Below are 16,271 nucleotides of genomic sequence, written 5' to 3'. Positions count from 1 at the left end.
AGTACTTCCAGAGTCACCAAGTGGTCGTCAGAACGGACCAAGGGATCCAGCAAGTTCTCCAAAAACCCGACCTGGCGGGAAGAATGATGACTTGGTCCATCGAACTCTCTCAATACGACATACGGTACGAGCCCTGGCAAGCCATCAAGGCGCAGGCCATGGCGGATTTTTTGGTTGAAGTAACAGGAGACCCAGGCGAAGACATGGGCACACGGTGGAAGCTCCATGTGGACGGAGCCTCCAACCAGACCTTCGGAGGTGCCGGGATCATCCTGGAAAGCCCGAATGGGGTCGTATACGAACAGTCGGTTAGATTCGAGTTCCCCATCTCGAACAACCAAGCAGAATACGAAGCCCTCATAGGAGGCTTGACCCTAGCAACAGAGGTCGGTGCAAGAAGGCTGGAAGTATGCAGCGATTCCCAAGTCGTCACTTCCCAAGTAAACGGCAGCTACCAAGCCAAGGACCCCTTGTTGCAGAAGTACTTGGAAAAGGTCAAAAGCTTGAGCCAAAAGTTCGAAGAGGTCACGGTCCAGCATGTACCCAGAGAAAGGAACACACGAGCAGACCTCCTATCAAAATTAGCCAGCACGAAGCCAGGAGAGGGAAACCGGTCTCTCATCCAAGGCATGACAAGGGAACCAGCAATTGCACTACACATAACAACCCTAAGTTCTTCATGGCTAGACCCCATCACCAACTACCTAGAACATGGCCAAGTCCCTGGTGATGAAAAGGATGCGGTGAAATTAAGGAGAGAAGCGGCCAAGTACGCCGTCATCCAAGGACAGCTGTTCAGGAAAGGGCTTAGCCAACCCCTACTGAAGTGCCTACACCCCGACCAGACGGACTATGTCCTCAGGGAAGTCCACGAGGTCTGCTGTGGGCACCACATCGGAGGCAAAGCCCTAGCAAGGAAATTAATCTGAGCTGGGTACTACTGGCCGTCGATGATGGCAGATTCCAAAGACTTTGTCAAAAAGTGCATAAAGTGCCAACAGAACGCCAATTTTGCCAAGGCACCGGCCTCCGAGTTAAGCTCGCTGACGACCTCCCGGCCGTTTGCTCAGTGGGGAGTCGACCTCTTAGGGCCCTTCCCGGTCGGCCCTGGGCAGGTCAAATATCTCATAGTAGCGATTGATTACTATACCAAATGGATAGAAGCCGAACCACTGGCTAGCATATCCTCGGCCAATTGCAGAAAATTCATGTGGAGGCAGGTGATAACACGATTCGGGATACCAGAAGTCGTCATCTCGGACAACGGCACACAATTTACTGACAAGAAGTTCACAGAATTTCTCAACGGCCTGGGTATAAGGCAAAGGTTCTCTTCGGTAGAACACCCTCAGACGAACGGACAAGTGGAGTCCGCCAACAAGGTTATCCTTTCAGGGCTAAAAAAGAGGTTGGACAATAAAAAGGGTGCTTGGGCCGACGAGCTAACATCGGTCCTCTGGTCTTACCGAACAACCGAGCAATCCTCCACCAAGGAAACTCCCTTCCGACTAACGTACGGGGTGGATGCAGTAATACCCGTAGAGATCGGTGAACCGAGTCCGCGATTGCTTTTGAAAGGAGTAGAGGAAACTGTAGAAAAGGACCTGATAGATGAAGCCCGGGAAATGGCCCATTTGACGGAAACAGCGCTAAAACAAAGAATAGCTCTGCGCTACAACACCAAAGTGCTCAAGAGGGACTTTCAGCCTGATGACCTCGTCCTGAGACGGAATGATATCGGCCTGCCGACCCCCGGAGAGGGCAAGCTAGCGGCAAACTGGGAAGGTCCCTACAGAGTCAAAAAGGTGATGGGAAAAGGAGCCTTTAAGTTAGAAAGGCTCGATGGCAAGGAGGTCCCGAGGACATGGAACGCGGACAACCTTAGAAGATTCTACTCCTAGAAGACGGAACGACATGCCGGCTAATCTAGCTAAGTAGTCAATTTGTCGTTTATAGTAACTTTCAAGTCCTTTATGTGGTTACCGAATAAGATATACTTGTGCAAATTCTCCACCATATTTTATCTCCGTTTTTCAGATAAACCATCCCGTCGTGATTAACAACGACGTGCGACCCGGGACTGATCACCCCGGGAGGTCGTCAACCACCGTTGTAACAAATAACTACATGAAAAACCACGGGCCGCCGGTCTAAACGACTTCAAACCAAAAACGGTTAATAGGAACAATAACACGATCAGGCGAATAAACGACAAATATAAACCAAAACGGTTAGAAACGATAACGCACTCAGACAAATAAAAGGTTTATCGCGACAACACGAGCAAGCGACCAAAAAAGGTCATCGTTCACAAGCCAAAAGTAAAACGGCTAACATCAAATAGTCCACAAAGCCAAAAACGGCAAAGACTAAAATAGTTTACAAGTCAAAACAAAACGGCTAAACAGGAACTATAAACAGAAGGATCATTTCATGGAGGCATCGACAACCTTGCCGTCATGGATAACCTTGCGGACACCAATCGCCGACGTGTCGAACTCAGGGGCAACAATTTTAACTTGAGCTTTAAGGGCTTCCTCGGTAGCCAGGATCGCACCCCTGCCCTGTTTGACGACGTCCTTGTACTTTGCCTTCCATGTCGACAGTTCGGCCTCCACGGCCCGCTTCTCTTCCTCAACTTCAGCCACACGCTTTTGCGCCGCGGCGACCTGACCTTCCAGAGCCATCTCACGCTCGACCAAACGTTCAATCGTCGCGTCCGACTCTTTCTGTTTCTTCTCGGCAGCTGTTAACTTTTGTTCGGCAGCGGTCGCTTTCTGCTCAGCGGTGGTGGTTTTCTTCTCGGCGGCATCCAACTTCTCCGAAGATTGAGTCAACTGCTCCCGGAGAGTTTCCACTTCACCTTTTAATTCATTGTTGGCCTTCCCACTAGCCTCCAGCCTTCTGCGGAGGGACTCCATCCCGGACAGCTCAAACTCAGCCTTCCGGGCTATCACAGCACCACGCAGAAGTGTTCGGTACATCCACCTCGCTTGCCCGGCAAGGGAAGACTCGTGGAAGTACTCCTCGGTGCCAGGGATTAGTTGGGTATCTATAAAGTTGCTTGCATCGAAATTCCTCTCCATGACGGTGAGGACCCCCTCGGGACTAGAAGACGCCTTCCTTTTCCTTTTAGGGGTGGGGACGACCACCTCCACGTCATCGTCAGGGGCAGACGTCGAACCCCCTTGACCTACCACTTCGCGAGGAGGAGAGGCATGAACCGCTTTCTCGACCTCGACCTGGGCAGCTTGGGTCGAGGTCCCGGTTCCCCCAACCACGCCCTCCTGCCCTGAAGTAGTTTTGTCCTCCGGAGGAGCTGTAGACGTCTCAGCAGCAGATTGGTCATTATCCTCTTCATCATCACCGCCGCCAAGGAAAGTCTGAAACAAGTCGGGAAGACCCGTCACCGACGCAGACATATCCACTGCAAGAAAACAAAGAAGGTCGGTTAATCGTCACACAATATCAACAAAAGGGAAAAAGACAAAGGGAAAAGTGAAAAGCTTCTCACAAATATAATTACGGCCGGACTCCCGGTCACCCATGAGGAGATGGGGATTTACCGGGTTCTTCCCAAAAACTGCGTTTAACACCTCGGCAATCTGCTTATCTACTGCCGACATGCTTCTATAGTTTACCTTAATAAAACTATTGGCCCCTGCCCCGAAACTCCAATAAGTCGGGATGAGCCGTACCCCCTCCAAAGACAACCAAAAGGGGTGACGACCTTTGGCCGGGCGGACCTTAAAATACTTGTCCTTAAACCCATGGTAAGAATCTTCGAACAAACCGAAAATTTTCCGACCCTGGGCAGCCCGGAAGGACATGAACCCTTTTCTATGTTTCCCCTCCTTGGAAGGGTTTGTGAGGGTGAAGAAAAAGAGGAAAACATCCACGGACACCGGCAGTTCGAGATATTCACAGACCATCTCGAAACAGCGGATCGAGGCCCAGCTGTTCGGATGCAACTGCGACGGTGACACGGAAATTCGGTTTAAGAGCGCCATTTGAAAGGCTGAGAACGGAATGCGAACTCCGACTTGAGTGAACATGGCTTTGTAGAACCAAGGGTTAACGGATGCCCGGGAGACCGTGCGAGCCATACCTACATGGGGGTACCATCCAGTTAGTCTAAGAGATCGGTTGCTCAGGCCGAACACAAACACTACCCCCACGACTTCCCGACTAAAGCCAATCATGACTAAATGGCGAAAAGAACGAGAAAAAGCCTACCCTGGAATGGTACTTTCCCCCCTAACACGTCTACTCGCAACTAAAAGGCTACACGGTAACTTCAAAGAACCAAGCAACAAGCATACAGAAATAATGCATAAAAAAGGGATGATTCAAAAGTTACCTGAATTGATAAAAGAAGGATGAAGTTGCGAATCTGGGAAAATGCAAGAAGCACGAACGGAGGCACCACAGCAACACCTTGTAGCAAGGAGGAAGAAAGGAAGAATAGGGAGTGTGAAAAAAGTGTAGAAACATCGAAATCGATCGTTTAAAAACGGCCTCCAGAGCGCGAAACTCCTGGGGGCAAAATAGTCTTTTCAAACGGGGTTTTTTCACCCCATTATGAGCATTTAATGCTCGGCGAAGGAAACGAAGCGATGAAACGGTTGTTTGAGCAACCAAGAGACGCGCGTTGGGGGCACATCCTTCCCACGAGCGGCCGACCAGACGAGATGCGAGACGACACGCCATTGGTAGCTCCCACGACTACCATTGGCGCGTGGGGGCACTGTTACGGCCCGGTCCAAAATCAGCGCGGGTCGACCCGACCCAAGCAATACCCGACCCGGACACGCGCCCTCCAACCGACCCGGACACGCGTCCTGTACGGCTCACACACGGCTGCAGGACAGCGCCCTTGGAAATATGGGCCTGTCCCATGAGGGGGCCCACTACTGACATGTATATAAGGGGAAGATTGGCTCTTCCCCCGAGGTACGTCACATCTTTCAACCTTATTCTCTGCTCGCCTGCACATTGCTGACTTGAGCGTCGGAGTGTCTTTGCAGGTGGCACCCCCTCTTCATCATTTCTCCACAACAAGTGCTCGGCTACTCGACTACCCGTGAGCAGCGCGACCCAAGCCAAGGCGTCCTCCCCCTACATCTATCCACCCGACCTGTTCGGAAACCGACCGACGAACAGAAACAATTGTTGAAGAAGACACACATAGTGTGCCAAGTTCAGAACCCACACTTGGGCTTAGTACTCCACATTTCAATGACGGTGCTGGAAAATTCCTCATTGAAGCATTTATTAACAAATAAAGGGGACATGAACTCAATGAAGAGATTGAAGAGTATATCACTGATGATGCATCGGAACCAAGTGCAGTAGAAACAACACCGACTTCCGATCTACCACTAGTCACGATGGAAATTCTACTTGGTCAGAGTTACTGCATGAAGACACCCTTAGTTAGGTTGCGCGACTTTGTTTCTACTGCCATGATATCAATAAGCCCTATTGACCAACCTCCCTCTCCATCAAAATCCTCATATATGTCCTATCCTATACAAAATTTTGTAAATTATAATTCTTTTTCTAAATAACATCGTAGTTTTTTTTCCTCTATCCATATAGAAGAGGAGCCCTTATTTTTCTCACAAACAGTTAGAGATGAGTGTTGGCGCGAAACTATGTCCCAAAGAATTCGTGCGCTTCAAATCAATGACACTTGGAAGCTTACAACCCTTTCCCCAGGAAAGAAACCAATGGATGTAAGTGGGTTTATAAAATTAAATACAATTCTGATGGGACAATAGAGAGATTCAAAGCAAGACTGGTAATTATGTAAAATAATCAAGTGAAAGGCTTGGATTAGAATAAAACGTTTTTCCCAGTGGTGAAGATGGTAACAATTCACACAACACCCGCAGTGGCAGCAGTCTAAGATTAGAAACTCCACCAGATGGATGTCCACAATGCATTTCTTCATGGAGAGCTTGATGAGGACGTTTACATAAAGCTTCCCCTTGGTTTTCAAGTGCCTCAATAAGAACTGGTCTGTAAACATCAAAAATATCTCTATGGCCTGCGGTAGGCTCCACGTTGCTGGTTTGCAAAATTTTAATATGCGCTTCTTCGATATGGTTTTCAACAATCCCCAAAGGACCATTCCTTTTTAGCCTTCGCCACAATAGCATGCAATTGGTAGTTTTGGTGTATGTTGATGACCTTGTAATTGCAGAAAATAATAGTGCTGCAATTCAACATTTTAAGGAGTATTTACACAAATATTTTCACATGGAAGATTTAGGCCGGCTGAAGTACTTCTTGGGGAGTTGAGGTTACCAGATCTCAGACTAGAATCTTCCTATACCAAGAAAAATATGCTTTGAACATAATGACCAAATCAGGACTTCTAGGTGCTAAGCCTGTAGCAACACCGTGGGAAGAGAATCATCATTTGGGGTCAGCTACATATTTTCTTTTATCTGATCCTAGCATATATCGTTGGCTTGTTGGAAGGCTGATTTATTTGTGTTTTACTCGACCTGATCTAACCTATGGTGTTCACATGTTATCCTAGTTCATGCAAAATCCACGTACCAAACACTGGCAAGCCGCTTTACGTATTGTAGGCTAAAGGAACACCTGTGAAAGGAATTCTTCTCCCACGAGAAAATGATTTGCAGCTCTATGGATGGTGAAACTCCGATTGGGCTAGTTGTCCACTACTTATTCGCAAGTCAATCACAGGGTGGTTCATCCACCTTGGTCCTCTGCTGAGGTTGAATATCGTTCAATGGCTCAGACAACAAAAGAGTTGAAGTGGATTAAAGATATACTCTCCTCTTTATACGTGTCGCATCATGTCCCTATTTGTCTCTATTGCGACAATCAAGCTGCTCTTAACATTGCTAAAAATCCAGTTTTTCATGAACGCGAAACACATTAAAGTAGACTGTCATCTTGTTCGGGATGAGATCGTGCATCAACGCCTCCTTCCATCTTATGTTCTCACTCACACTTAGTTGGCCTACTTTTTTAACTAAAGCTCTTCGTGCCAAAAAGTTTGAAGTAATATTGGTCAAGTTGAGCATTGAAGACTTACATGCTCAACCTTGAGGGGGTATTAATGGGTAATAAAGTATAGATACAATATTATTTGAATACTCTCGTGTATATTACTAGGATAGAAAGTTATGTATTCTAATTTATTAGGATCTTAAATTATGTCTTTTAAGATAAAAAAGATTTGATATAATTTTATGTGTCATGATTATTAAAAAAAGAGGTTGAAACAACTTATTTTCTACACTTAATTTTGTATTCTTCTTTGGCAAATGTCTTTGCTATTTCTCATAATTTTAATTTGTATGTTAGTTATTTTAGATTTTCAATTATACATGTTCCAATTGGTACACCATTCGAAAATGTTCTTTTAAGTTGAATTTTGGTTGTTCTTCTGATGTGATCTTTTGTATATTCATATTCATTGTTTAGGAATTTTTTTGATGTGTTTTAAATTTAGAATTTTTAATAATCAATTTTTAACCTGAGATAAATAAATATGATGCATTTTTAGGTTTAAATATTCTAATATAGGTATCTCACTTTTTTTAATGTTATTTTTAGTAAAATTTTAAATATTTTTCTAGTATTAGGTTTTTTATATTATTTGGATGATTAATGCCAACTAATAATGGATAGTGATTCATGCATACAAAATTTTTCCTATCAAGCTTTCTGAACATTTTCTCATAACAATCTCGAATTCAATGTGATAATCAAAAGCGTAATACAACAGTTCACAACTTCACATATTTTAAACTAGTTTTGTAAAATTAAGAACTAAATTGAATTACTTATAATGATGGCATATTAATAATAAGTGAACAACTTATATTGCGATACATGAATAAATTACATTCTATTACGTGACACCATGGTTTATGTCAACATATTACATGTTACTGAGTGATACATTATTACTCCATTACACTTGGTCAAAACATGTTATGATACATAGTATCGATAGTCCAAGACAGTGTACCATTGCACCATATCGTTAACGAAAAATATTCGAGGGCATAACTTAATAAACAAATATAAATTTTGGAGACTAAATTAAAATTTTAGATATATATATTGGTGAATTATAAGGTACAGATATAAGTTTACAGATGTTTTCTTTAATAGGATAAAAGAGAAATTAATAAAAGTAGAATCCACATTTTAAATAACAATAAAATAATAAAAAATAACTATAAATTCTATTTATATTCTCTTGCTATACCACCCTAATCTGTATAGTAAAATATTTGGATTAAATTTGAGTTAACTCTTAAAGTGGTTTTTGAGGTTCACGAAATATACTAATTTTATCGCTAAATTACCAATGCACTCTTTATGTCTCTGAAATTGAAAAAAATATACTTAGTTGATCCCTTATCTCTTTTCCGGCTAATTTTGTAGCCCTTGACAATGATATGATAGTGACATGCCACACTGAAGTGTGTAACGGTTAGATGTGCTGACAATTGAAAATCTTTTACCCAATTTGATCCCTTGTCCCTTTTTTAACCCTAATTGCAGTAACACTTCATCTTCTTCTTCTCTATTTGTTCACCATCATTCTTCTTCTTCTACTTCTTCTTTGTTGCGCAACATCATTGCAGTTTGGAATGATGAGCATAGGGTGGCAGCCACACCCACACAGCTCTAGTACCTGCGAAACTTGCTCTGACTTGGATGAAAAAGCAGGACACAAACTCAGTAAAAAATGACAAATTCAGTAATCAAAATCAGAAAATAAATCAACAAATTCAGTAATAAAAAAAATCATTAAAATGGGGGCTGGCGAAAAATTCAGCACAAAAACAAATTTTGGATTGACGCCTACCTGCAAAAGTAAGGCGATAGTAACGAACAGAGGCAGCGATGTAAGGAGAACATAGGAACAGAGACGCCGGAGAGAGAAGTGGCCGCCGTGTAGGTGTGTGAGTCTAAGAGAGAGACTTAAGAAAGCAAAACAGCAGTGGTGAGACTGGGAGAAGAGAACAGAAGCAGTGCCGCGCGAGAGCAGAGTAGCGGCGATCAATGCAAAGCGACAGCAGCCACAGCACAACAGCGGCGGCGAGACTCGCTCTGGTACCTGTTGAGGAGGAGGAGGAGGGACCAGGAACAAGATTAAAAAGAGGGACAAGGGACCAGGAACAAGGTTAGAAAAAGGGATAAGGGACCAAATTGGGTCAAAAGAATTTCAATTGCCAGCTCATTTAACCGTTACACACTTCAACGTGGCAATGAAATTGGCAAAAAATCAGAGATATAAAGAGCGCAATTGGTAAATCAGAGACAAAATTAGTAACAAAATTAGTAGTTTAGTACATTTCATAAATCTCAAACATCACTTTAGAATTTAACTCTTCAAATTTAAACAAATATTAAAATGGAAAATGGTTCACACAAGAAGAGATGAAAACTGGAAAGATACAAAGAATTCTATATAAAAACCGGTGTGTCNAGTGTGTCCTTGTTCAAGTCCCAAGGCAAGTAGGGTAACATTCGTGCGTTCTCCAGCATGTTTAACCCTTTGTTTTAATTTGCTTAAGCTAATAACTAAATCATTATATTCAACGTGGAAGACAAATTCAATCCTATGAAAATAAAATTGTCAATATAATAATAAAATAAGTCACACAAATATTTCTCAAATCGAAATTGAAGTGTAGGATTAAACATGTCTCATCTTTTTCTCTCTGATTCCTTATTGAGATAGTATCTTTACAGAATTCATGAACAAGTGAAACATATTGATGAATATACCATGAATTATGGCATTAAAAAATTTCCTGGAGAGTCTATCATCACTTTTATTTGACTAACATGGCCAAATCTCCATTAAATTGATATATGCTACCTCTCTGGTGAAGTCAAAGTCAAACTAGACCAACCATGCTAAGATAAAGGGGATCAGATTCGCAAGAAAAATCCTTGTCATCTAACCCCAATAAAAAACAAATGATATAGGATAGTCATGCATGATGCATAACCTGAAGCATGGGACAAATGACGGTTTAATTTCTGTTTTCATTTTCTATTTTCATTTAGAGTTTTATATATTCAGAATTTTATGGACAAAAATAGTTGAAAAATCTTGTGGATTTTATTTGGTTTGTGATTATTTATTTTAAATTTATTTTTATTGTCGTTAGAATTTTATGAAGGAAAAATGAAAACAGAAAACATTTTATTGTTTTACTATTTTCATTTTTTCCATTATAAAATCCTTAAAAAATGAAACATGACATAAGAAAACCTTTTCACAAACCAAACATGCCATAAAATTCTGTTTTATGTTTCCATTTCTTGTTTTTGACTTTTTTTCCTTCACAAAACTAAAAAATGAAAACTAGAGAATTAATAGATAGTAAATATAAATAGAAACCAGACAGGTATAGAACAAGTCATCTGAAAGGTTCAACTGGTTCAGATTCTTCAAGAGAGTGTACTGCCTGAAAACATTCTGCACCTTCAACAAATGCTGATTCTGTACCGTAAGCCTTGTGGAGAAGGCCAAGATTATACCAAGCAGAAGCACAAAATCTGTCGTGCCGCAGTGCGTCCATCAAAAAGCTTCTGACTGCAGGATTCGATTGATCACTGCAATGTCTAAGAACCATGGCAGTGGAGATCAAGCTGGGGACATGGTCAGGATCGATGTCCAAGGCATCGCGGAATGCTTTTAGAGCCTCCTTGTAAAGACCTTTTGCTTCATACATTTTACCTGAGGAATTCAACAAATAAACATTACATTAGATCCTGGGAAACAATTCGATATAATATTTATTACAATAGCATATGTTATTTGTTTTGGAAAGCCCTCAATCATACTTTGGAAAGAAGCTTTTCATTCTAATTTTTTACACAAACTATGATATTTGAGCTACAAATGTAAATCCAAACTAAAGGGGAATGCTCCACGGACCAAACTTTCATCTAAATATCATGAATATTATGCTGTATTACATTTTGATCTTATTTTGCACACTGAAATATGTTTACTGTGTGAAGACTTTGATTAGTTTATCATTCTTCTTCAGCAAAGCCTGTTCCCACTAAGTGGGGTCAACTATATGGATCAAAGACATCATTCCCTTCAAATGCAACCTTGTTTTACGTTGGCTGTCACAAACCTAACACAACCCAGCATGGTTCCAAAGACATCATTGCATCGTGGCCATGCATTGAGATGTGATATTGTTTTGCGTTGGCTATTGCAGACCGAACAACCCTCCTCATTTTTCCGGACTTGGGACCGGCTATGTAAACATAGGCCGAGTTAGATAAGTTTATTATTATAATATAAAAAGTTTGAGGAAAGGTTAATTTATTCCGTTGTTTTATACATTTTTACTGTTCTTTACTTGTACTCAAGCTACTCTTGTAACAATCCGGGAGTAATGGCATTATAGCATATTAGCATGCCCTTACAGTACCATGCTACACAACAATATATGCTGATTATTTGAATTAATCATAATCTGTTAGGGAAAGTTCAATTGCGGATTAAAAATTAATTAAAAAGAAATTTTAAAAAACCTCAAAGGAAAACGCTCATATATTTACCTATTGCATGACATCTAGTAGAAGAGTATAGTTTGATGGCCCGAGATTTTGAAAGGCAGGCCTCTGCGTCACGCCACTGTGAAAGACTGATGTATACATAAGCAAGATCATGCCATACTTCAACTTCCAAATTCCTAATCTGATCTCTTTTGTCCTGTCACCAATGGTATGGAAAAGGGTAAGGAGCTTAAAGCAATATGACTATGAAAAAGTATATTTGGGACTGGTAAAAATTAAGAAAACAAACCTTAAATAGCTTATTGCGAGAACCAAAACTTTTACTATGAACTTGAAGAACAGCAAGAAGCTGAGTGTATGTCTCAATGGCACTCTTTAACTGGCCCTGAGCGATCTGAAGTTTCGCCTTTGTTCGTAACAAATCACCTTGATCCCATTTCCCAGTCTGATCCAAAGCAGCATTGATAATAGATTCGGCATCCAAGAACCGCTTTTGTGCGGATAATACCCTAGATAACAGTAACCAACCTTTAACATTAGAGCCAACTTCAAGTTTTACAATGCACTTAGCATAATGAAGTGCAGCATCCAACTTCCGTTGCTCAGCATATTCTAAACTCAGATGGTATAATACAACAGGGTCTTCCATTCTGCTCAATTTGCAGGCAGTTTCAAGGGTATGAAGTGCCTCAGATTGTCTCTTAACCCTCTCAGCATCAGAAATGGCCAATTTCGAGTATGCAGAAAGTGAAACACCAAGTAAGAAATTGGCCAAATTTTCTAACTGATTACATCTTCCATCCAAGTTCTCAAGTGCCATCCGAGCAAAGCTTACCCCAGGGTCTTTTGTAACACTGAAGTTCTCGCAACAAATCTTAGAAGCCATTAACAAACTTGGAACATGTCTTGGGTCCTCTCTATTACTCAGCAGTTTTCTAAGAAGATCCAGCGCTTCCACGTTCTTCCCTGCTCCATAATAACAAAGAGCTAAAGCATAGAACCTCTCCTTTCTATGGATAGTCCCAGGAAGCAATTCTTCCAATTGATTGGCTAAAATCATCAAATCTCCAGAAACAGATAGAGCAAATGAAAGGTGGTCCAAAATTGAAGGATCCCACTCAATTCTATTTAGAGTGACTTTTCTTAGCAAAATCATTAAAAGAAGTATAGCCTCTTCAATGTTGTTTCTAGGCACAAACGATCCGTCCATTTGGGAACGAAGATCAGGTGGCATTGCTTCCCCGCCACTATATAGAAGAAAAAGAGCAAATTCTTTCTGAATCTTCGCTATCGTCTCTGCATCAAGATTCCATTCATGAAGGAGTGCTCGCCGGTAAGACAAAATAGCTTCTCGTTGACAATCAGCAAGTTTCCATAATTCCGGAAGTAGCTCAACTGCCTTGCTCAAAGTCTCCTGCAATTTACATTCAGCACCAAAGTTATCAGGCAATCCTTCAGGTAATGAAGATTCCACTATGTCCAGAATAACTTTGCAAGATTGGGCAGCTTCTGCAAGAATTATTTGAAATAAACAACAAAATTGAAAAGGGGATCTCACTGTGCTTGACCCAAGGATCTCTAGGCTGTGAAGGTCAAGCACAGAAAGTGGATTATTTAACATATTAACAACTCAGGTAATGCACTATATTAGGGGTTGAAGTTGAAGGAACGGTAAAACCTAGAAAGATATTATGTCTCGTTGTAATAGGAATCAACTCCACAGGAATATTTTGCATAGCAAACGATTCATGAAAATAACAATACAAGTGTGCCTATGCAATTTGCTTACTCTTTTAGCTTGTTCAAAGAGCCATGTCAACACCTTGTCATAATAACTTAAATCAATATTTTCATTATTAAAGTTATAGAAGCCCTAGCAAAAAATGAAAAGGCAGCCCTTTGCAAAGCATATGTGGTTGATTCTACAACTTGAACTTGTCCTTGAGGTCATACCGAAACAATTCAACCAACCCATATGTTCCTCAAAGTGAAAGTAAAGTTAAAAAGTGAAAGCAACGAGCAAAACCTTTAAATTAAAACAATCACTGAATATACCTTTAAACCTTCCAAGAACCTGCAAAGATTTTGCTTTTAGGAAGACAGCTTCCAACAATAAGGCAACAGCATGTACAGACATTTGCTGTTCATCATTATTCTGGGAATATCTCTTACGCCGTTCTCGGCTTTTGGAAAGGGCATCTTTAATCTTGGGAGTCACAGAAACTATATCTATTCCTTCAAAGACATGTAAAGCCGCTACTAAATTTCCCTTCTGATATTCATATCTTCCTAACAGAGCTCTAGCTTCCTGCAGATTACAGACATATTTACTTAAATATTAACGGCAGCAATAACCACTAATTTTAACAAGAGGATCACAGACATGCACAACTTTAATATTCAAACTAAATATTGCTAAATAGCTAGGGAACATCAATTCCAATAAAGAGATCATCAGAAAACTACCTGCATTAGCTATGTTCTGAAGAAACCACTTGATTGATATTATATTTTAATTAAAAGAATTTAGGATAAAGAATTCAATCAAACTACAATAATTGGTCTTACTTAAGATTCGATGGGCTCAAGGCGCCTGTAGTGCAACCCCTTATGCTAGATGCAGTTTTGAGAAACAATAAAGAAAGTTGCACCTTTGCCAATTAGCTATAGACCTATAGCTTTTGGCTTAACGGTAAGTGCTTGATCCAACAACTATGAATTCTGTGAAGAATTCATTCAGATATGCAATAAATACAAGCATACATACAGTTTAGAGACTACAAGTAACAACTATTAATAACCTACCTACCATGAAGAATCTATTCAGACAACAACAACAACAACAACAACAACAACAACAACAACAACAACAACAAAGCCTTGTCCCACTAAGTGGGGTCAGCTACATGAATCAAACGACGCCATTGAGCTCTGTCATGTATCATGTTTACATAGAGACCGTTTACATGTAGACTATTCAGACAAGCAAGAAGTTATTTTGTGCACAGGAAAGAAACATTTAGTTGCTTCATGGCATCTATATACACTCTCCCTAGGACCTAAATCATATACGGAACAAATTGGTAAATTCCAGTTCTCAAAACCATAAATGGCAAGGTATTTTGATGAAACCAACCTCATAGTTCAAGACACCACTCTCGCGTAAGGATGATTCAGCTTCCTCTATATTGCCAGTGTCAGGCTTCTTGTTGCCAATTTGTCCACCAAGGCAAGAATGACCACTTGCTGAGCAGTCACTGGTCGCAACAGATTCTGACGACGGAACCATTTCAACTGCTCTTCCTAATGGCTCCCCAGACTGTAGGCACCTCATTATCTTCCTTCAAACTCCTCCTTCCTGATTTCGACTATTGTCCCAAGTCTAATGCTGCTCCCCATATGCAACCCATCTTTTCTAGACTAAAAAATCTGCCGGAAGAAAACAGTGAAACAGAAATGTCACACATGCAAAGTCAACACAGGACTTTTAAGCTATGTTTGATTGAGGTAAAAATGCAGTGGAAATTTATATGCCTAAAAGCAATGTAGATTATGCAACAACCAAACATGCCCTTACAGTCATGCATGTAGATTATGCAACAAGTGTGAAATTTTGAAACCAATTGTTCCTGAGAAGGCTAAATTCAATGTAATTGAAAAATCCAGAAAAGAAAAGCAAAAAAAAAACCTAAAATTATAAAGTAAATGTAAACAAGCATAGTAGAAGTAGAATGAAAATCCGCAAAGCGCTATCCCATCAGGTAAAAGTAAAATTTGAACCAACCTCATCCAAAATTCCTCTCTGAATTCCGAAATCACATAAACCAAATTCATAAAATTGTAACCGACACACAGTAACTCAGCGACCGGAAATTTCAAAATCAGTAATTTGCTTCTGAATTCAGCTCAGAAAACCGTTCCAACCTTACAAACAAGCAAAAAGTTGGCACCCTTTTCAACAATTCACAAACGGAGAAAGGTCAAAGATAAAAGACAAATAATTTAAAAAAAAAAAAGACTTTCACCTTTTGAGTTCCAAGAGAGCAAAGCGTGTACTAGGAAGAAACATCCATTACTGAATTTGACCAATCAAATCCGAACTTTGAATCATGGAAACAATCAAAATGCAAAGCATCTAAAAAGTCTAATCATAAACCTTCCCTTCTAATAGTTATTATTTACCATATAAAATCCTTATCCCTTTTTCTTTCTCGTGTGATATTAATAAATATTATTAAAATGAATAAAATTGGAGCACAGAATCGATGATAAATGAAAGAAGAAGAGAAACGGAAGAAGATCTCACAGCAATTCCAAATTCCAATTGGTTTAGTGTTTGGTGTTTACGTTGTTAGTATGTTGGTTGTTGGGGTCCAGTGAAGTCAAGTGGGAAGTTTCATATACGGGGAAGAGGGTGAATTAGATGCCACGTGTCATTTGGTGCCGACTCTCATTTAAACTCCCATTAACTACATTTATCACGCTTTCACACATATCAATTATCATCGCTCCTTGTTAGGGGTGGAAAGTGGAAACTCTCGATCTCGATAAACAGCTTAAGTAATCTCCTTTGAAAAAGTAGTTTAAATAATAAATAATTATATTAAAAATAATTTATAAATAAATTATTTTATATTTAAAATTTTAATTTTAAAAATATTTAATTTTAAAAAAATATAATAAAAAATTTATTTTTTTAATTTTTTTTATAAATTTTT

General features: G+C 40.3%; 1 protein-coding gene across 5 annotated transcripts; it reads right to left on the bottom strand.

Annotated features, from left to right (window-relative positions):
• Positions 1–8,263: 8,263 nt before the first annotated feature.
• Positions 8,264–15,982, bottom strand: LOC107473809 (protein NPGR2). Of its 5 annotated transcripts, none has more exons than XR_008005863.1 (9): positions 15,579–15,846; positions 15,338–15,477; positions 14,690–14,982; positions 13,609–13,861; positions 11,843–13,062; positions 11,596–11,749; positions 10,499–10,753; positions 8,867–9,118; positions 8,264–8,710 (listed from the first exon to the last, which is right to left on the bottom strand). XR_008005863.1 is itself a non-coding variant. In XM_052257150.1 (7 exons), exons 3-7 carry the CDS (start codon positions 14,885–14,887, stop codon positions 10,434–10,436), a joined length of 2,145 nt encoding a protein of 714 aa, XP_052113110.1. In that variant the 5' UTR covers positions 14,888–14,982; positions 15,338–15,477; positions 15,579–15,845; the 3' UTR covers positions 9,673–10,433. The 5 variants fall into 5 exon arrangements, 1 of the variants encoding a protein (XP_052113110.1); XR_008005865.1 differs by having other exon boundaries at positions 8,264–8,706; XR_008005866.1 differs by lacking the exons at positions 15,338–15,477; positions 15,579–15,846 and adding an exon at positions 15,860–15,982.
• Between the last annotated feature and the right edge of the window lie 289 nt (positions 15,983–16,271).

The sequence above is a fragment of the Arachis duranensis genome, chromosome 2 (assembly GCF_000817695.3).
Source record: "Arachis duranensis cultivar V14167 chromosome 2, aradu.V14167.gnm2.J7QH, whole genome shotgun sequence".
NCBI classification, from domain to species: Eukaryota; Viridiplantae; Streptophyta; class Magnoliopsida; order Fabales; family Fabaceae; genus Arachis; species Arachis duranensis.
This window is presented reverse-complemented; position numbering and strand designations above follow the sequence as displayed.